This window comes from Mixophyes fleayi, chromosome 3, assembly GCF_038048845.1.
Source record: "Mixophyes fleayi isolate aMixFle1 chromosome 3, aMixFle1.hap1, whole genome shotgun sequence".
Lineage (NCBI taxonomy): Eukaryota > Metazoa > Chordata > Amphibia > Anura > Limnodynastidae > Mixophyes > Mixophyes fleayi.
The window spans coordinates 341,057,658-341,080,859 of record NC_134404.1 but is presented as its reverse complement, the minus strand read 5'-3'; the positions used below and the strand labels follow the sequence as shown (position 1 = coordinate 341,080,859).

Sequence of the window (23,202 nt, the reverse complement as noted above, 5' to 3'; positions counted from 1 at the left end):
GGCTCTCTATTCCCTGTGTACCGACCCGGCTTGCTGACCATTCTCCTATTCTTGTGACCCGTGTACCGAACCTGGCTTGTTGATTCCAAGTTGCCTTCTGATTCTGCCTGACTCCATTCCTGTGTACCGAACCGGCTCGTTGACTCCGCTACCACCGCTTCACTCTGCTGTACTACATCTTGAGGTGAACCTGGGGACCGCGACCTGCGACTCCTGGCAGCGAAGCCCACCCCGCCTTGCGGCAGTTCTTGGTGAACACCGGGGAGATCGTTAGACTCCGCACCTCAGGTAAGCCAGCGCTAATCAAGATTAGTAATATAGTATCCAGAATCTGTTACAGTTTGCTCTGACCATGGATACCACAGCTAAAGATCTGTTGGAGCATTTAGTAGGAAGGATGGATAAACAAGAAGCTAACCAAGAGCAACTTTTAAAATTCCTCAATAGTCTATCCACTCGCTTGGATGTTGTCCAGAACACCCTAGTGGCTGGTGGATCACCTGGGCCGGCAGTGGCCCCTGTACCTCAGGCCGCAGCAGCAGCTTCTTCCTCGCAGCTACGGTTGCCTAACCCACCTAAGTTCGATGGAGACCCTAAAAATTGCAGAGGTTTTTTAAATCAATGCTCCATACAATTCGAGCTTCTACCTGGGAACTTCCCCTCCGGAAAAACGAAAGTGGCCTATGTGATTTCGTTATTGTCCGGTCAAGCTTTGGCGTGGGCTTCCCCCTTGTGGGAGAGGGACGACCCCATTCTACATAACTTCAACCTCTTCTTGTCCACCTTCAAGAAAATATTTGATGAGCCAGGAAGGGTGTCCAATGCCGCTTCCGGCTTACTACGTCTCCGCCAGGGAAACCAGTCTGTGGGGCAGTATGCGGTCCTCTTCAGAACCATGGCCTCTGAACTTCGCTGGAACGATGAGGCTCTAGTAGCTACATTCTGGCAGGGCCTTTCAGACCGAATCAAAGACGAGTTGGTATCCCAGGAACTCCCTACGTCTTTGGACGACATTATCTCCCTCTGTGTCAAAGTTGATTTGCGTTTCAAGGAACGTAATTCTGAGAAGGAACAGTCGCGGCGTAGCATGATTCGCTTGGCCCCCAACTTCCAAACCCCTGTTCTTCCCCCTGAAGAGCCCATGCAACTTGGGAGGACCCGCTTATCAGCCGAAGAGAGGGAGAGGAGATTTCGGAACAAGCTGTGTTTATATTGTGGAGAGAGTGACCATCTTCTGAGTTCTTGTCCCAAACGCTCGGGAAACGACAGGGCCTAACGAGTTCTGGAGCTGTGTCGTTGGGCCTCTTTTCTCAGTGTCAGTCAGTTCCCAATAGTAATGATTGCCTGTCTATTCCCATTTCCCTTCAGTTAGGACAAAAGACCTTCCCGCAGTCGGCTCTTCTAGATTCCGGAGCCGCAGGAAATTTCATTTCCGCCACAGTGGTTAAACAATTCGCTATTCCCACACAAGCCTTGGAACAACCCATCTCTCTGATGGCCATTGATGGAGGAAGAATCCCTGAGGGGTCCATCCTGGTACGCACTATTCCTCTTCTACTTCAGATAGGAGCACTTCATCGGGAGAAGATTTCTTTTTTAGTAATACAAAGATCTACCAACCCAGTCATCCTAGGACTTCCTTGGTTTCGTGCCCACTCTCCCACCTTGGACTGGAAATCTGGTCACATATTGTCCTGGGGACAGTCCTGCTTCTCTCGCTGCCTACAGAGAGTGGTTCCCCCGAATAGTCCCAGACGTACCCAAGAATTTCCTGTGACTCTCCTGCCTGAGCCATACCAAACCTTCTCTGATGTTTTCTGTCAACAAGAGGCCACTAGACTTCCCCCTCACAGAATCTGGGACTGTGGCATTGATCTGATACCTGGTAAACCCATTCCCAGGGGCCGTGTTTACCCCCTTTCCCTCCCGGAATCTAAGGCTATGGAGGAGTACATCCAAGAAAATCTAAACAGGGGCTTCATCCGCAAGTCTGCCTCCCCAGCTGGGGCTGGCTTCTTCTTCGTAAAAAAGAAAGATGGGGGCCTCCGCCCTTGCATTGATTACAGAGGCCTGAATGCCATTACCGTTAAAAATCGGTATCCACTGCCACTGATTTCTGAACTATTCGACCGGATCAAGGGTGCCACCATCTTTTCTAAACTTGACCTCAGAGGAGCGTATAACCTTATACGCATTAAGGAGGGGGATGAATGGAAGACGGCGTTTAACACCCGAGACGGCCACTTTGAATATCTGGTCATGCCTTTCGGGCTATGCAATGCCCCAGCCATATTTCAGAGCTTTATGAATGAGCTGTTTCAAGACCTCTTGTACCAATCTGTAGTCATCTACTTGGACGACATTCTCATCTTTTCTCAAGATCTAGCATCTCATCGTACTCATGTATTGGAGGTCCTCTCTCGTATCCGAAGAAATCAGTTATTTTGCAAATTGGAGAAATGCACCTTCGAGCAGAGACAAATTCCCTTCCTGGGATATATTATTTCGGGCACCGGTCTACAGATGGATCCCACAAAATTGAAAGCCATACTTGACTGGCCCCAACCTTCAGGCCTTAAAGCCACTCAACGCTTCCTAGGATTCTCCAACTATTATCGTCAATTTATCAAGGGGTACTCCTCTCTCGTGGCTCCCATCACAGCATTGACCCGCAAATCTGCTGATGCTGGTATTTGGTCCTCTGAGGCTATCCAAGCCTTTACATTATTAAAGTCTCTCTTTTCATCCGCACCCATTCTTCAACAGCCAGATTGTTCTCGTCCCTTTGTCCTGGAGGTAGACGCCTCTTCTGTTGGCACAGGAGCCGTACTATCACAGCGAGGTCCTTCTGGAAAACTTCATCCCTGCGGATTCTTTTCCCGTCGCTTTTTACCTGCTGAGAGGAATTATGGGATTGGCGACAAAGAGCTCCTGGCCATCAAATTGGCTCTCTCCGAATGGAGACATTTACTAGAAGGAGCGCAATTCCCTATCACCATATATACCGACCATAAGAATTTGCTTTACTTACGCACTGCCCGATGTCTAAATCCTCGTCAAGCAAGGTGGTCCTTATTCTTCTCACGCTTTGATTTCAACATCACTTTTCACTCAGGATCTAAGAACACGAAGGCAGACGCCTTATCTCGCTCTTTTGATCCAGCTGACATGGAATCCTCGGAAGATAAGAAATTCATTGTAAATCCATGTCAAGTATTGGCAGCTACACACCTGAAAAAGGGTTGTCCTCCAGGCAAAACATTCATCTTGCCACATCTACGCACCCGGCTCCTTCACTGGGCTCATCACTCACTCTTCTCTGGGCATGCTGGCATTCGCAAGACCTGGGACTTATTGTCCCGAAGCTACTGGTGGCCTTCCTTGCTGGAGGACGTGAAGAGATTTGTTGCTGCTTGTTCCAAATGTGCTCAACACAAGACCTCTAGGAAGAAGCCTTATGGATGCTTGCTCCCATTACCCATTCCTGATTACCCTTGGTCACAGATCTCCATGGATTTTATCACGGACCTTCCCCCTTCCAAATCCTGTACTGTAGTGCTTGTGGTCACGGATCGCTTCTCTAAAACAGCCCACTTTATTGCTCTCAAAGGCCTTCCTTCTTCCTCCTCCTTAGCCGATATTTTTATTAAAGAAATATTTCGCCTCCATGGCTGTCCTCAACATATTGTCTCCGATAGGGGATCACAATTCATATCAAAATTTTGGCGGTCTTTTTGCAATAAATCCGGGATCAAGCTTGACTTCTCTTCCGCATATCATCCCCAGTCCAATGGGGCTACTGAGAGAACCAACCAAGAATTAGAGAAGTTTCTCAGAATATTTATCTCTAGTAACCAAGACAACTGGGTGGACCTTCTCCCTTGGGCCGAGTTCGCCCATAACAACCATTTTCATGAGGCCATCTCTAACTCCCCCTTTTTTGTTCTGTATGGCTGCCATCCTAGACTACCCACCTTCTCTCAAGTCTCATCTTCTGAAGTTCCAGCAGTGGACTCTCTGGTTCGTAACTTCTCTGATATTTGGGAACAAACCAAGACAAACTTAAAACAAGCAACTACTCGTTCCAAAAAATTCTACGATAAAAGGAGAAGAATGACTCCAAGTTTTGCAGTTGGTGACAGGGTATGGCTATCCACCCAGAACATTCGTTTAAAGGTTCCCAGTAAAAAATTTGCTCCCAAGTTTATTGGCCCATTTGCTATATCTGAGATTATTAATCCCGTAGCCTTTAGATTGAGTCTGCCTCCCTCCTTACGCATACCCAATGTCTTCCATGTCTCCTTGTTAAAACCGATGGTAACCAACAGATTCTCCACCTCATCCAGAACTCCTCCTCCTGCTGTGGATCGGGATCAAGTGGAATACGAGATTAAAACTATCCTAGATTCTCGTAAAGTTCAAGGTGCCATACAGTTCTTGGTGGATTGGAAGGGTTACGGCCCTGAGGAGCGCTCATGGGTAAGAGCCATTGACCTACATGCTCCCCGTCTACTTAAATCCTTCCATAAAAAATTTCCTTTGAAACCCTATTAGGTGTTCGGAGTCCACCTTTATGGCAGGGGGTACTGTTACGGACTTACCTTATCCCCGCCGCTCCGTCCAGCCGCACTTCCGCATTCAGGACCATGTGACCGCACCCGGAGGCGGTCACATGACCACAACCTAGAGGCGGGGATTTTGAATCCCCTTCTGTATAAAAACCTCACTCTGACACTCGCTGAGTGTCAGAGCAACACTTACCTGTTCCTGGCTCCTGCTCTTCGTGGATTGCAGTGTCTTCCTGTTCCTGTGTCTCCTGTGTGCTGATCTCTGCCTGTTTGACTTCCCTGGCTCTCTATTCCCTGTGTACCGACCCGGCTTGCTGACCATTCTCCTATTCTTGTGACCCGTGTACCGAACCTGGCTTGTTGATTCCGAGTTGCCTTCTGATTCTGCCTGACTCCATTCCTGTGTACCGAACCGGCTCGTTGACTCCGCTACCACCGCTTCACTCCGCTGTACTACATCTTGAGGCGAACCTGGGGACCGCGACCTGCGACTCCTGGCAGCGAAGCCCACCCCGCCTTGCGGCGGTTCTTGGTGAACACCGGGGAGATCGTTAGACTCCGCACCTCAGGTAAGCCAGCGCTAATCAAGATTAGTAATATAGTATCCAGAATCTGTTACACTCTTTATGTTAATTAATTAGTAATAGAATTAAAGTAGGAAATAGAATTAAATAGAATTAAAGTAGGAAATAGAGTGGTATAGAGTTGTAGTGTGGTATAGATAGAGTGGTCCACACAATATAATAATAAAACCCTCAACTGGTCTGAATTCCACCAAACAAGTATCTTGACTGCGTAGTGTGGTGGCCCCGGTACACAATTTGGTACCGAGGCCACAATATAATTTAAAAACCCTCCACGTGTCGGAATTCCACCAAACAAGTATCTGGACTGCATAGTGGGGTGGCCCCGGTACCCAATTTGATACCGGGGCCACAATACCTCCTCAAAACATGCTCCAGACAATTCGTCATTGACAGACCCCAGACAGACAGGGTCGTAGTGTTATTGTTTGACTTTGTAAACCCAAAAAAATGTCCCTGTTGCACTTGCACATAGTCGTGCAATGAAGACTGACTTTTTCATTTAAAGGCACGATCTTTCAAGTGTAGTGTTTGTAAGTCTAAGTCATATTATACTTTTGGTAAAATTGGTTTTTTTTGTTCCTCTTTATGGTAATTAATTAGTAATAGAATTAAAGTAGGAAATAGAATTAAATAGAATTAAAGTAGGAAATAGAGTGGTATAGAGTTGTAGTGTGGTATAGATAGAGTGGTCCACACAATATAATAATAAAACCCTCAACTGGTCTGAATTCCACCAAACAAGTATCTTGACTGCGTAGTGTGGTGGCCCCGGTACACAATTTGGTACCGAGGCCACAATATAATTTAAAAACCCTCCACGTGTCGGAATTCCACCAAACAAGTATCTGGACTGCATAGTGGGGTGGCCCCGGTACCCAATTTGATACCGGGGCCACATTACCTCCTCCAATTTCCAAGTGTAGTGTTTATAACATCTTAACACTACACTAATTCTAGCACGTCAAAACCTCTTGTTTTAAATAATGACAGGGCATTTAACTTTTGATTTAATTTATTGAATTTGTTGGCATTTTCTTTTACTTTTTGAACATGGCAAACGACTGTTGAATGGTCACATAATGCCAAAAAAAAAGGTGCAAGATGGAATTGTCCTTGGGTCCTCCCACCCACCCTTATGTTGTTGAAATAGGACATGCACACTTTAACAAACCAATCATTTCAGCGACAGGGCCTACCAAACAACTGTGGCTGAAATGATTGGTTTGTTTGGGCCCCCACACCAATAAAACAATTCATCTCTCCCTGTACAAACTAAACAGGCTCTACTGAGGAAAGATGTCGTCCTTATCCTCAACCTCTGATTCCTCTCCCCCTACAGTGTGTACTTCCTCCTCCTCACACATTATCAATTCGTCCCCGCTGGACTCCACAACCACAGTCCCTCTGTACTGTCTGGAGGGCAGTGCTGTACTTCATTGAGGAATTGATTATTCATTTTTATAAACATCATTTTTTCAACGTTGTGAGGAAGCAACCTCCTTCGCCGCTCACTGACCAGGTTCCCCGCTGCACTAAAAACTCTTTCCGAGTACACACTGGAGGGGGGACAACTCAGTTAAAAAATAGAGCCAGTTTGTACAGGGGCTTCCAAACTGCCTTTTGGAGTTCTACCACGTCACTACCTCTAGTTAATTTAGATTGCAAGGCTTGTAAATATAAATACTTTGAAGATAAAAAAAAGCAGGCTGCACAGACTGTGGAGCTAGAAAGTGAAATTAAATGGACCACGTTACTTTGGTGGCTATCTATGCCCCCCCCCCCCCCGCCCTACACTTGTAGTTGAATATAAATAAAGCAGCCTGCATAGACTGTAGAACTAGCAATTCAAATATACAAAGAAATGGACAAAGGCAGTTTGATATCTGTCTGCATCAGATCCCCTCTCCACTAGGAGTAAAACAGAAAACTTTTCAGCCGTTATATAATCTAGAATATAAATAGAAATTGAGAAATGCAATTTGGTATCTGTCTGCATCATAATCATCAACATCCTCCTCAGCGCCAGCTACATCAATATCCTCCTCCCAGTGCACAACATTCACACCTTCATTAGCCAAATCTGTAACTGGACTGTGGGTGATCCTTCCAGCATATGCAGAGGGCGTGCTGCAAATGCTGGATGGAGTCACCTCTTCCCGTACAGTGATGGGAAGGTCAGGGTTCACAACCAACAACACCCTTGGACTCGCCTTGGGGATTTGTGATGTCATCTGTTTAGAAGGCAGAGTTCTTTGCTGTTTTGTTGTTGTTGCTGACAGCATAACTCTCTTAAATTTTTTGTAGGGGGGGGGAGGAGGGCTTTGATCCTTGGGTGAAGTTGGACCACTAGTCATGAACACGGGACAGGGCCTAAGCCGTTCCTTGCCACTACTTGTCGTAATTGGCATATTGCCAACTTTACGTTTCTCCTCAGATGATTTTAAGTTTCTTTTTTTGCTGTTTTTTGAGAACTTGGGCTTTTTGGATTTTACATGCCCTGTACTAGGAGATTGGGCATCGTGCTTGCCAGACGACGTTGATGGCATTTCATCGTCTATGTCATGACTAGTGGCAGCAGCTTCAGCATTAGGAGGAAGTGGGTCTTGATCTTTCCCTACTTTATCCTCCAAATTTTTGCTCTCCATTATATGTAGCACAAGATACTGCAGAATGTGTGAACTTGGTAATATTGCAGTACCAATGGACTTATAATGCTGGATTGGTTTTGCAAATTTGGTTATAATTATTATATTTTTTTTTTTTTTTTAATTTTTTATTTTTTTTTACTTTTTTTTTATTTTTTACAAACTTGGGAATAATGGGGAAATAACTATGCCCTTAGAAGCACAGAGCACAGGACACAGCACCACTGGACTGAACAGGACACGGCACAGGACCCAGAAGCACTACGGAACTCAGCAGGACAGAGCACAGGACACAGCACCACTGGACTGATACTGCAGAATGTGTAAACTTTGTAATATTGCAGTACCACTGGACTTTTACTGCTGAATGTGTGAACTTGGTAATATTGCAGTACCAATGGGCTTATAATGCTGGATTGGTTTTGCAAATTTGGTTATAATTATTATATATTTTTTTTTTTTTTTAATTTTTTATTTTTTTTTACTTTTTTTTTATTTTTTACAAACTTGGGAATAATGGGGAAATAACTATGCCCTTAGAAGCACAGAGCACAGGACACAGCACCACTGGACTGAACAGGACACGGCACAGGACCCAGCAGCACTACGGAACTCAGCAGGACAGAGCACAGGACACAGCACCACTGGACTGATACTGCAGAATGTGTAAACTTTGTAATATTGCAGTACCACTGGACTTTTACTGCTGAATGTGTGAACTTGGTAATATTGCAGTACCAATGGGCTTATACTGCAGGATTGGTTGTGAAAATTTTGTGGTAATTAAAAAATATTAAAGTAGTTTTTGGTATTTTATAAAAAAAACTTTTTTTTATTTTTTTAAACACAGGGGAATATTGGGGAAATAACTATGCCCTTAGAAGCACAGAGCACAGGACACAGCACCACTGGACTGAACAGGACACAGCACAGGACCCAGCAGCACCACTGACCTCAGAAGGACAGAGCACAGCACACAGCACCACTGGACTGATACTGCAGAACACAGCACAGCACAGCACAGCACAGCACAGCACAGCACAGCACTAAACAGCACAGAACTAAACAGCACAGAACTAAACAGCACAGAGGACCACCTAACACACCCTCCCTCTACCCTGATCAATGCCCGAGTGAAGATGGCGGCGACTAGCGGGGAATTTATAGGATCCGAGTATCGCGAGATCCGACAACGGGATTATGAGTCAGAGCCTCAGTTTCACTTTTGAATTTGGCGCCAATACCCGGATCTGTCTCGGATCCGACTCGGATCCGCAACGTTCGGGTGGGCTCGGATTTCAGAAATCCGAGCGCGCTCATCCCTAATGTCCGATAATGATCTGGTCTCAACTGGACTATTGTCCTGCATCAGGATACTTCAGAAACACGGAGATGGAAGCAAGCCCCATTATAAGTAGACTTTATATTTCTTTTAATGACAGAAAGCTGTTTTACATACTGTGACAATTTTTAATAGCCAGGAATGAGAACAAAAATATATCCAAAAATGTTGTTTTCCTAGTTGTCCTTCTTCTTTCCAAGAATAATGTGTTCTCTCCTCTGACCCCAAGTAGCTTCTTCGAACATTAGAACATTCTGCTGTTCAACATTATTCTGCATTTTATCAAAATCTCAATTTGTCATCCCAGAAAGCCAAGAGTACAACATAACAAGTGGAAAGATTTAAAGTCCCTGTTTTGTTGACCCCGTCTCTTAAATAACTTTGAAAGTATTTAAATGCAGATAGTATCATCTCAGGCCGTGTGCGGAGGACATGTCTTCAGTCCGGGTTTGTATCCCTTCCTGTGCTGCGTTACATTAATGGCATATGATGTAATGACCCCTTCATATTATTTATCAGATGGTGAAGGTTTATATCCATCATCTCAATCAGAAATGTTTCTCAATTGCTTGTATCCAAATGGTTTATCTGCCCTACTACAGCCTTCCAATACATGTGTCCCAACAGTAGGGGGCACTAGACACAGCAAATTGCCAGGTCCTCACTTCACCAAAGAGGGTGCAAACCTCAAATATAATAATCGTGACTATGGAATTCTCATATGCCGCCGCTTTTCAATCAAATTTTAAGTGAGCGATCAGTAATCCTTATAGCTGTGGATATTTTTGGTTGTGGCAGATGAGTATCAAGATAAATTATTGTTAAAGTGCGATAAGTGAATGTTTTATCACACCAATCATCAACATTTATATAGCGCTGGCGAATTCTGTAACGCTTAGCACCACTAAGTCTTATCTTGATAAATATACTCTTATGTCCTTAGGTCTAGAACTGACTTTTATAATAAACTAGACACAGGAAATTAAATATTTCCTGTAGTTACGAAATGGATATCAACTGCAGTATATATATGGGTCCTCGAAGCTCATCTTTTGGGTCCAGGGGCAAACGCAGACTTTGTAGAGGGAGGTTTCCCCACCACGCCGCCAGTGGGCGTGACCCCCAGCATGCATGGGGGCGTGGCTATAATATTAGACAGTGATTGGCTGCTCTCCAACACTTCCTATCATCATAATATACATGGACAATGCTGTATGCACTACTGTTAGGTGCACGCAGACCTCCCTTTTCAAGCAGAGACGTGTGAAGCGGGGGCAGGGTCCAGCCACCTCAATTATACAGTGCCCCTCGGTTTGCCTATGGTGTCAGCCACAAAGTGACCGGCTACCATAGCTGGATTGGACCAGAATGTTTTCATTTGTTTTTTCCATGAGAAATGCAAACAGGTTCTAATGGACCTCAGTCTTCAGCTAGCGAAAAGAACTTACTATCTACCACACATGACAATTACACATGTTGATTTTCACTGAAGGAGACTGCAGTGGAGACATCAAGATATATCTCTAGACATATACCCATACTTGCCAACTTTTACTTGTTGGCTTCAGGGAGATCCCGGGGGAGTAGGGCGTGTGGGGGTGGGGCTTGATGAATCTCATCATTTTGGCCCCACCCCCTAAATGGTTGTCACAATTTTGGCCAATTACAACAGGAGGCGGGGCTAAGATGACTCGATATTTGCAAAATGAAGCCCCGCCCCCACCACTTATCCATTGCGGGGGCGAGAACCGAGAGGTTGCCCTGCGCTCCCGGGAGGTCTCCCAGAAATGCGGAAGTCTCCCGGACATTCCGGGAGAATAGGCAACTATGCGTTGAAGAAAAGCAGCTAATGAGTCTCTAGAGACTGAAATGTCTTTTACATTTCTGTCTCCATTACTGAAGTCATGTTGTCTAACCTCTCAATTTTTGATTAAATCTTGGTCTCCATGAAAATGGCCACCTCCATAGGCATCAATACATGGACATAGGACACAATTTCTGAACTGTGTCATCATGCCACAGATGGCGAAGCCAACCACGTCTTGTACTGGCTCAGCATCAGGGAGAATGCCAGACTCTTCAGGGAGTGAGGGAGATCACCCCTATTTCAGGGAGTCTCCCTGACATTCAGGGAGAGTTGGCAAGTATCATTTATTTATATAGCGCCAACATATTCCGTAGAGCTTTACAGTTGGGAAGTATGCATATACGTCTCTCTTGCAATACAACGTCACGCAAGAGTAAATAAAAGACACTTTCTCTGGGAGATCCCCCTCTATTGTGTCAGGACTTCCTGTGTGTGAGTTCAATCAGTAAAGGATACTTGCCTACATGTTATACCCCGAGCCCCCCCATGGGGGGATCTTGGTGGGGAGGTCCAAGGGCCAAGTGTGAGGGATGTGACAATGTAAATCACATCACCAGGGCTTCCTCACCTGCTGCACAATGCCGCAGTTTGCATTGATATGCGGCGGGGACACGGCCCATGGTGACGCGTTTCGCAGCCAATCACATTATCAAGGCCCCGCCCATTTCTCAAGAAAGAGAAGCAGGATCTGGAAGAGTAGCACTAAGAATTACAGTCCTTCATCGTAACTACAAGCACTCAAATACAGGTGCATATCCTGGGTATTTCTATAAATTACAGAACATTGGAGAAGCACATAGAGAATTATTAACCCCTTCTGCAAATAATATTCATATTAAAAGTCACCAGAAAGGTCCAAGGCTAAATATTAGCACAAGTCCACTGTACAACTACTTATACAGATCATGGTCTCCTTGGTGATTTATAACTTACAGTAAGGAAACAGCATTCCTTAGAATACACAGATTTACATATGAAACAGAAGAACCTGTATGTACAGTTATATATACTCAGATGACGTTCACACCAAGCATATGACACATGTGACATCCCTGCTTCCCATAGAGGAGAGCAGTATAAATCTATATAACATCACAAGGACCGTATCTCAGGTATTATCTCCAAGCATTATACTGCATCAGTAACGATCTATTCTCCAGCTCCATAGAATCGCTCTCCTCATTACTGCTGAGTCTGCCAATACACTACGTTCTCCAGGCTTGGTTTATTTCAGGCGCAGTGACAGGGGTCGAACGGAGGCTAATGAACTCGTCCCTGGAATTTGGAAGGATACAAAAGACAAACGTTTTACCATATGCAATAAAGCTGGAGAGTTCTTGGTGATAGTCATCTTCTGGCCTGGGGACAGCCCTTAGCAAGACACAAAGTATACAGGCAACGCCGGGAGATCTTGCCAAGTTAATTAACAGTAAGAGGCGCTGCCAGAAGCCAATAACAGGAGGCCCTTGGATGTTTTACGTTTATTAAGCCTGTGATTAACCACTTGGGAAGGGGGTCCGGTCACAGGCAGGCATCTGGTCTGGATCCAAACCACTGGTTCCTGGAGTACATTCCTATCAGTAGCCTGAACGGAGCACAGATCCTGTATGTGCTGCTAGCCCCTATACATGTAACTACACACATACAATAGCACCACTCCATATTCATTATTAATAATCAGTTCAATCCTATAAAACCACACAGGAGAGTCCTGCTGAGAGTCTGGAGGGGGCAACATCAACAGACACTTTACAAGGAACCAGTGACATCTCAGAAGCATAAGGAAATAACTGAGGCACATGGATTAAATCTCTGGTGGGTATACAAGACAGACCCTGAAATCTCTGGTGGGTATATAATACAGACCCTCAAATCTCTGGTGGGTATATAATACAGACCCCCAAATCTCTGGTGGGTATATAATACAGACCCCCAAATCTCTGGTGGGTATATAATACAGACCCTCAAATCTCTGGTGGGTATATAATACAGACCCCCAAATCTCTGGTGGGTATATAATACAGGCCCTCAAATCTCTGGTGGGTATACAAGACAGACCCTGAAATCTCTGGTGGGTATATAATATCGACCCCCAAATCTCTGGTGGGTATACAAGACAGACCCTGAAATCTCTGGTGGGTATATGATACCGACCCCCAAATCTCTGGTGGGTATATGATACCGACCCCCAAATCACTGGTGGGTATATAATACAGACCCTCAAATCTCTGGTGGGTATATAATACAGGCCCTCAAATCTCTGGTGGGTATACAAGACAGACCCTGAAATCTCTGGTGGGTATATAATATCGACCCCCAAATCTCTGGTGGGTATACAAGACAGACCCTGAAATCTCTGGTGGGTATATGATACCGACCCCCAAATCTCTGGTGGGTATATGATACCGACCCCCAAATCACTGGTGGGTATATAATACAGACCCTCAAATCTCTGGTGGGTATATAATACAGGCCCTCAAATCTCTGGTGGGTATATAATACAGGCCCTCAAATCTCTGGTGGGTATACAAGACAGACCCTGAAATCTCTGGTGGGTATATAATATCGACCCCCAAATCTCTGGTGGGTATATAATACAGGCCCTCAAATCTCTGGTGGGTATATAATACAGGCCCTCAAATCTCTGGTGGGTATACAAGACAGACCCCCAAATCTCTGGTGGGTATATAATATCGACCCCCAAATCTCTGGTGGGTATACAAGACAGAATATGTATCCATCTATAAGGATCTGCCCCCGTATTAAAGAAACTATATCTAAGTAATGCCAGATATGTGCTTATCTGACCCTCACAGAGATGCCCCAGAGACTAAACACCATAACACTGTTACATTGCTCTGGATATGAACACTGGCTCATCAAGTAACCCACTCACTTCATGACCAGACTGTGCCTTCTAGTACATAATACTAACACATATTTAACTTTGTGTTGGGTGGAGTTTAATGAGATAAACAACTAATCTGTCCTTACGGCCACACACTGGGAGAAGGGGACATCACCAGCCTCTCCGTGTATATGAGACAGGCCCAGTGGTAAGAGGAAAGAAGAGTCTATTAGTGGGACTCTAACAGCCATCAGGAGCCCTGGCGAATACAATGACTGTCGTACCTATAGTAAGTACAATTTAGTTTTTTTAGATTTCAGACTCAATTAATTCCTCTTAAAATAAATGATTACTCTCTGTAATCTTGTCACCTTTGTACAAAAAAATCCCATTCTTCTTCTCTGCCGCACCCTTTACGTGCCTCCTGATCCTCCACATAAATCTCATGATATAGGTTGTACTCACCTTAGAGGTAGCCTGCAACTGTTCCTCACCTCTGTCATTCCGATGTCTACATATACTATTGGTTCTGTTATCTTCTCCTCAAAGACTTCCCTACCACAACTAAGACCTGGCGCATACAACATTCTAGAACAAGGTCCTTCAACTTCATGGTTCTTTGTCAACGATTGGTCTACTGACCGCTCAACTTGTGACCCACAAACATGGCGTTGTCACCATCACCCCCTCTAGAGGTTTCCATTTGACTCTTAAATATTTATTATGTCTATCCACCCATTGACCAGATATTCTTCTTCTTAGTCATCTCTCACATCACCCTAATATCCGCTGTCCGTGTCTGCACTGTACCAGCTCTCTGCTACAAAGGATGACTATTTTTAACCTACCTATTAATTGACAACTTAGAATACGATCATCATCATCATCATTTATTTATATAGCGCCAACATATTCCGTAGCGCTTTACAATTGGGGACAAACACAGTAAACTAATAAACAAACTGGGTAAAACAGACAAAGAAGGTGAGAAGGCCCTGCACATGAGGCTAAGTCTACATTTTCCATTTCGGCCCAGCCAGACTGCAAAGGTAAAAGTGACTCATAAGCTAAATGATCCCGTCACACAACAATGTTGGTCAGGGGGTAGTTGTCGTGTGTGAATTTGTGTAACAGGTGGTAATAGGGTAAGGTAGTGAGGTTAAGAGGGTGGTTGAGGAATATTATAAGCTTGTCTGAAGAAGTATGTTTTCAGAGAACGCTTGAAAGTTTGTAGAATTCCATAGAGTGGGTGCAGCCCGAAAAAAGTCCTGTAAATCGGGAATGGGAGGATGTAATGAGGGTGGATCAGAGACACAGATCTTGTGCAGAACGGAGTTGCCGAGTTGGGAGATATTTTGAGACAAGAGAGGAGATGTATGTTGGTGCAGCTTTGTTGATGGCCTTGTAGGTTAGTAAATGTATTTTATATTGGATTGTGTAGAAAACAGGCAACCAGTGTAGAGACTGACAGAGTGATTCAACAGAGGAATAACGATTTGCAAGGAAAATCAATCTTGCCGCTGCATACAAAATAGATTGTAGGGATTTGAGTCTGTTTTGGGGAAGACCAGTAAGGAGGGAATTGCAATAGTCAATGCGGGAGATGATAAGTGCATGAATTAAGGTTTTTGCAGTGTCTTGTGTAAGATATGTGCGAATTCTGGAAATGTTTTTAGATGTATGTAACATGATTTAGACATAGAGTCAATGTGGTCAATGTGGTGAATGTACGATATATAGCAAAATGAAAAACAAAAAGTCTCTGCCCATCAGCTTTAGTTGGCATGAGACTGGCACGCAGAGAGCTTTGTGAGAGGTAAGGTAATGGCTGACTCCTGCTGTGATGGGCAGATGCCCGTTCTTTGTCTCCAGCACCGTCAGTGATAAGTGTGGACTCTGGTGCTGAGAGCAGGAAGTAATGAGCACGATGGAAAGATATTAGAATGTCACGTATGGGGCATAATCAGTGATGACAGAGGAGTTTTGCCAGCTCTGTCCCTTGGCTGGCAGCCTGGAATACCAGATGGTTGTATTGTCATGGCAGCAGATAGAAGCATATTGCTGGGGCAGAGAGGAAATGTTCTACTTGTCTGACCTGTGTCAGTGCAGCTCCCAAGTACAGGACGTCTGACAGAAGAAATCTAGTCTGGACCATTCACACTATGCAGATGCGGCAACCGCTTCTATTAGAATTCATTTCTCTAATTTCTGGAGAGGACACGGTAAGAAGTAAAACTTTTGGTGAATATATCAAGCAATAAACGTGCATCATCCAGAACCGCACCGTTCCACTTGTACAGATTGTTTTCGACGAATGTTCCTGTACAGGTTTAGGCCTCTCAAAAAAAAATTGCTAAATATTGCACACTGCCCAACAGTCCTGCTTTTTGTGCAACTATATTTAACAAGGATGTGGGGGCTACAAGTGACATACGCACATTTGGTGGTTTTATGGCTATTCCAAGTTTACGATGGAAGAAGCAGCTTCGCAGAGGTGTGCCACAATTTCAGAGTTCTGCGTTTGCTTCGCTATACTGAAGAGGGTTTGTAAATCGTGTATTTCCAGGAATTTATAGTCCATAATCAGAGATGAACTTGTGCGCTATATGAAACTTTCACAGAGCGCACAAGTTCATCGGGTGGTTCTAGATGGAACTGAAGGACGTGGAAAAACTGGGACTCCAATTAATAGCTTCCACTCCCCAATATAACAGCCATCAACGTAGAGCGGGGCATGGATGCCAGTGATGTGACGTGGCACACCGCCCCTCCACTCATGATATCACATGTGGGCACCTGTCCCTCTGACAAAATGGTGACCGCAGCCATTGTGACTTCTATGACTAACTTCAATTTATTGTACAAAACAGGAACTTTGGTGGTCATAGGAAGACAATCTGTCACCAAAGAACACAGCCTCATCTGAAACAGATTCAGTTTGGACATCAAGGGCCTGATTCATTAAGGGGCATAACTAATAATATGCACAATTACTCTGCGCATGGCCAGAACCGGCCACAGAACGCAGCGGCGTTCAATTCACCTTCGAGTGCAGATATAAGTTTTACCAATATATTTGTGAATGTTGCCGATATTTCTTTTATATATGGAGATTTTAACTTAGGTTCAGTGACCCTGTAACTTTGATTATAAGATGCTGAATACTTGGAATTGCACATTTATTACCCAAGCACAAAGATTAGTCCAGAGAGCACTGTATTCATTAACCGTGACCGCCTAAAACAAGTACAATTCAGACCACAAATATTCTGTGTTCTCTCTGTACAACGAGAGTTTGCAGCTCACAGCAGTCCTGTGACATGATGGAAGGGTGGGGGGTGAGATGGGGGGGGTCATTACCTTTTTCTTGCTGCAATAGATCTGCCATTTCTTCTCCGGAGGGAGCGCAAACATGGCCTCTCTGTTCTTGTCTGTGAGATCCAATTCATCCTGTCAATCAAAAGAGAAGAGTCAGTGATGAGGAAAACGCTGCCCTCTATGGCGAAGGGTTAAGAACACATACAAGATACTCAGGGCTAGATTTACTAAGGGACGGGTTTGAAAAAGTGGGGATGTTGCCTATAGCAACCAATCAGATTCTAGCTGTCATTTTGTAGAAGGTACTAAATAAATGAAAGCTAGAATCTGATTGGTTGCTTTAGGCAACATCCCCACTTTTTCAAACCCGCAGCTTAGTAAATCTAGCCCTCAGTCTCCATTGTAGACGTTGGCGGTTATTTAATACCATCCTGCAAACGTTCAGTAGCAGACAGCAACTAATCACACGTCCCCTTTCACTATCGAACCAGACTGATCAAAACCAACAGGTCTATTTATCAATGTACAGCGGCGGCGATTATTTTATATCGCCGCTAATTGCTCATCGCCATCATTTATTAATAAAATCTTGCAGAGGAGCAGAGTGATATAACTGTTTATAACTGTAAATATCACACTTGTTACATGTCAAGACACATTACAGAATTTTTGCTTTGTGTTATAATAACCAAGTGACAGTTTTAGTAGTAGACAAAGTAGGATTTAGATTTATGAACTCTAAAAAAAAACTAATTATTTTATTTATAAACAAAGTATAGTAAAAACACTGCAAGCTATTTATATATCAAATAAAAATATAGAGGAAACCACCGGTACCCAGGAATTGTGAGTAGCGGTATGTGAATAACTGCCTTGCGTCCTTTGCGTTATACTCCGACTACAACAAGGGGCGTAAGGTTGGATATAATAGTTGCTGTGATGCGATTATATTTGCAGAATAAACTTGTTAGAGGGAGGGTGTGATATGTCGCTGTAGGCGGTGCCACAGTTACCCAATCACTGAGAAATAATACAGCCGGACTCACACACTGTCATCATCATCAGTTATTTATATAGCACCACTAATTCCGCAGCGCTACACAGAGAACTCATTCATATCAGTCCCTGCCCCATTGGAGCTTACAGTCTAAATTCCCTAACACACACACACACACACAGACCCGGAGACAATAAGGGCAATTTTTTAATAGCAGCCAATTAACCTACCAGTATGTTTTTGGAGTCTGGAAGGAAACCGGAGCACCCGGAGGAAACCCACGCAAACACGGGGAGAACATACAAACTCCACACACATAAGGCCATGGTCGGGAATCGAACTCATGACCTCAGCACTGTGAGGCAGAAGTGCTAACCACTGAGCCACTGTACTAGCACCAGAAATCATTATTATACCTAACAATCGTTTTATTGCAGAGATACAAAGTGACAACACAAAAATAAATACTTAGGTTATACTGATCTAGAGGAACAATCTACAATGTTCTCTGTGTTACACGGTAAATATGGACGGCGCTTCGGATCCTTTATGGCGTCTTATAAATAAAAGATTGTAATAATAAAAATGTCAAGGGTGGGTGAAAATGTCGGAGAAGTCACTTCCTAATGTTACTCACGTTGATTTTATTACTGGGTGCATTATATTACCCGGGAACAAAGAGTCTCTGACATTGGTCGGTGACAGTTGTATAATCTGGTGAAAATCAGAGGATAAAGTTTCTGAGCCAGGTAGTAGCTGTTGACAAACTTAAACCCCCCCAACCCCAGGGACCCTCAGGGCGAGACTACACAAGAATCCCACAGAATCACGGGGCAGAGCGTTGCCAACCTAAAGCGTTTTGCAGAGAGGGTTTGTGAGAGTTAGCTGCGGCCGAGCGAGCAAAACATGTGGAAATGTTTAAAGGATGGTTTCCCAAACTTACGGGGCAGACGAGTGAAACAAGAGCTATACCCATGTTACATAGGATTACTGGGCCCAGAGTGAAATTCCAGATCTAAAAATAAGCCAAGGAATGCTGTCTGAGGTCAGGGAGCTTGTAAAGCGGGGTTGGGTGGGGGGTGACAGGGGGCTTAGAGGGAAGGAGACATGGAAGGCAACCGACATGCAATTTGTTTGCTGATGTTTAGATATTCAGCCCGTAGAAGCCTCTCAGACAACCTGCCACAGGGCTACGCTGCTGCTGGACTGCGATCCCTATCATCTCGGATCATGAGAGTTGTAGCTTCACAGTAATTGTTGCGCAGCACAAAGCTGCTGTAACAATGTGTGTGGTTTGGGAAGAATGATGATCTGCTGCTTATATATAAATTGTGAAAAATATACAGAGTGATAATGGAGGCCGCCATTTTGTGGGATGAGCCACCATTCATAAGGACACCCCAGTACATACTGACATCAGTGAGACTGCAGCCGATCATTCATGAGGCACCGGTGGCATCGCTAAGAACCTCAGCGATATTACTTGTGCCTCATGAATCCATAGCCATTGGTTCAGTTGACAAAATGGCTGCCTCCATCTGTGTACGGACAGGTGAATGGTAAAGTTATCATTCCAGTGGGACAGTCCCGAATTTAGGGCTCTGTCCACCGGAGACATGTTTGACCTGAGGGTGGAAATGTTGAGGGAAGGGAGATATATAACAGGTAGCCTATCGCTTTACAGTGCTAGGCAGCCCACTGCGGGCGTGATGTAACCACACCCCTAGTGTGATGTGACCACGCCCCCACTCTGGCATGACCATGCCCCGCTGCCAGGGACTTGCATGTTGAGAGGTATGACATTATACTGGTCTACTCTCCTGAATTCCAGGGAGTCCCCCCAAGCTCCCAGGAGAGTAGGCCTTTCTTTTTGAAGTGGGCGTCATCACACAGTGGTGGGCGGGGCCTGATTATGAAAATTTAATCACCACTGTACGATTGTGTAGATGTCATCATTGCACAGCGGGGGCAGGGCCATGATGTCACAAATGGCGCCTTCACGCCCCCTGCGCACGCTCCTTGGACCTCTCCTTTGGGATCTCCCGCTGAAGATCTGCGTCGTGCGATCGCCTTTTGCATTTTAGTAAATGACCTTTAGCGCCTCTGTGGTCTCATGTCACTGTGAGGGGGGATCACAAATAACTTTACTACTTTTTCATTGATTTTTAAACAATCCTCTGAGCCTCAGGCGATGAGTGAGACGCAGCTTCTGAGCACTCGACGCGGCAAAGCGGTTCTAAGGTTTTAATCAGTGCTATAAAACACATTATAGTCTGTTTCCAGCACAGGTCAGAAGCTATTGTCTTATACTAATGTGCCAAAATAAACACATATCCAACACTAGTGGTGTAATAATAACTTATCTGCAAAGGACGAGTAACATAGCGCAGCAATAAACATTACAGAACTAAAATCACTGCAATCCAAATGGAAAACACGCCAACTGTCCTTAATAGCCAGGGACAGTCCCAGACTTTCCATAGCTGTCCCTGGGAATTGTGTTGCTGTCCCTGTTTTTCATTTTTGACCAAGTGCATAATTTGACCCCCATTTTTCTGCACGTTACATAGAATTCTTACCATCTATCCTTACTCTCCAGGCTTTAGAAACAAACACTTAAGGAAAAGGAGTAATTTAAATGCAAGGAAAAGGGCACTATTATCACATGTAGTAAACATGGCACGCTGGGAATTGTAGTGCTCCATGGTTTTGCCGAGACAGTAGCCCGAGTATCCTACGTGGAAGTTTAGCGGCAACATTAACCTGGAAACAATTTTAGAATGTTGGGAACTATGATAATTGTGCTCCACACTTTGCCCTGGTGAAGTTGTTCTTTCTCTGCTGTAATAAAGTGTTAGAGTTTATTAGTAGTAATCCTGAGCCGGCTGCTTAGTGCTGGGCGGTTTATTATTAATTTGCAGGCCTGCGTCAGGTATGTCAGCACTCTCCCTGATAGGGATGTTCCGGAGGGCTCAGGACAGTAGGGTGGGGGCGCTGGTCTTTACACAGGGTGCTGCCCACACATCACCAGACTTGGTGCCAACTCTGTATGACACAGAACTGCTCCGAGCACAGAGTCTAGACACAAACTGAACACCAGGATTTTATTTTCCTGCATTAGACAGTAATGAAATCTCCTGAGTTGGGCGCAGACATTGGCCACAGCGCTCCATGCCAAGTAGAGGTGGTGTGCGGGCATATTTTCATCATAATTCACGTTCTGTGCATTCATTCCTCCTGATTCCTGCTCCTGGTCACAGAGCTCGCCGTTATTTCATTTACCAAAATGTGCCAAATATTTAGCTTCAAGTTATCGGGAGAATCTAGATTTACAATATGTTTGGGGTCATGTTTACTACTATAAAGCTATATCCTATTTATTTGTGGGTTTATGATTTTATCTTTATTCTAGCAAAAGTGATCCAGCCACTGCCTGGGGTGAAGTTCCAGTGAATATAAATAATTAGAGATGTTCACTGATCCATGTGTTTTAGTCTTGGTTTTGGCAAAAACCGCCCTCGCCTGTTTTGGTTCTGGATCCCTATTTTTGTCTAAAATCACACAATTAAGATCTTTTTTTGTTCCTACATTATCATTATCTTCAATAACATTAATATCCTGTAATTGCCAGTAAATTTTTGTCAAGTGATAAGAACACTGCAACCCCTATTTCTGTGTGAGCAATGGCACTGAGCAATGTCACTGGAGACTGGAGAGTGACAAGAACACTGCTACCCCTGTTTCTGTGTGAGCAATGGCACTGAGCAATGTCACTGGAGACTGGAGAGTGACAAGAACACTGCTACCCCTGTTTCTGTGTGAGCAATGGCACTGAGCAATGGCACTGGAGACTGGAGAGTGACAAGAACACTGCTACCCCTGTTTCTGTGTGAGCAATGGCACTGAGCAATGTCACTGGAGAGTGTGAGCAATGTCACTGGAGACTGGAGAGTTTGAGCAATGGCGCTGGATGTCCTGGGGAGGGAAGAACTTATGGAATCCAAAACCCGTGAGATCTGACAATGCAACAATGACGTTTTGCCTCGATTCAGATCCGAGGACGTGCGAAAGTACCGAGCCGGCTCACAAGCCTCCTCAGATCCCCTAAGTTCGGGTGGGTTCGGTTTCTAGTACACCAAGCCGGAGCATCTCTATAAATAACGTGTGAGTAGTTACCACTAATGGCTCATATTATAACGTGCTGTGTTATACTGAGCTGTAGGTGGCAGTGGTGAGCAGGCAACGACACACATGTGTTGCACACCTTGGTTTTTACCTGCGCCCTTAGTACCAGCACACGCCAGCAGATGGAGGACACGGATTTGTGGCGCAGGATGGTCACATCCGCGGGAGAGTGACATTTTGCATTGTTGACAGGAGGAGATGAGCGGATCGAGGCCGTCGCCTGCCGGCTGTGGCGTAAGCTCTCAGACTATTTTGGTACCTACATAGAAAAACAAGATTTGGGGATAAGATGAAATGGGCGGCCTTTCACCTAAAAGTGGGCATTTTGGGAGATAAACTGGGCGGAGCTTTTGTGGATTAAAGTGGGGTTAAGGCAAATTGGCTGAGGCTGTTTTGTATCCCAATTCTCCAAGTCTCAGTGTTGGGAGGTGTGTAGACATAATAAATAAATTTATATAAACCCATAATAAAAAAATAAAAAAACCTCTTTATTTCCCCTCATACATGATTCATTTAAGACTTAAATAAAGATATAGGTGTTTTATCTTTTGCACATTCAGAAGTCTATGTTTTAATGAAACTGTGCCCCCTTGTGGCCAAGTTATCATGAACTATTACTAATACTTGCATTTTCTAGTCAGCCACAATCTTTAAACAAGGTATATCCCAGACATGTGAGCTGTCTAGTCAGTAAACCATGCGCTGTTTTTATAGTCATTTATCTGTATATTGTCTATTTAGCAATGACATTGATTCATTTTTCTTAAATGTCACTATGGAAAAGCGGAGATGGAGAGGGCCCCCTAGCCAGCAGCTAATCCAACAAGGTACGCAGAGAACTGGCA

The 23,202-nt window shown here is 44.5% G+C and overlaps 1 protein-coding gene across 4 annotated transcripts in view; it reads right to left on the bottom strand.

Moving 5' to 3' along the window:
* DAAM2 (dishevelled associated activator of morphogenesis 2) overlaps positions 1-23,202 on the bottom strand; it is a 206,183-nt gene that overhangs the window by 119,847 nt on the left and 63,134 nt on the right. For all 4 annotated transcript variants that reach the window (XM_075204422.1, XM_075204426.1, XM_075204425.1 and 1 more), the window contains exon 3: positions 17,218-17,307. In XM_075204422.1, coding sequence (XP_075060523.1) covers positions 17,218-17,307 — 90 coding nt within the window. The remainder of the gene's footprint in view (positions 1-17,217; positions 17,308-23,202) is intronic.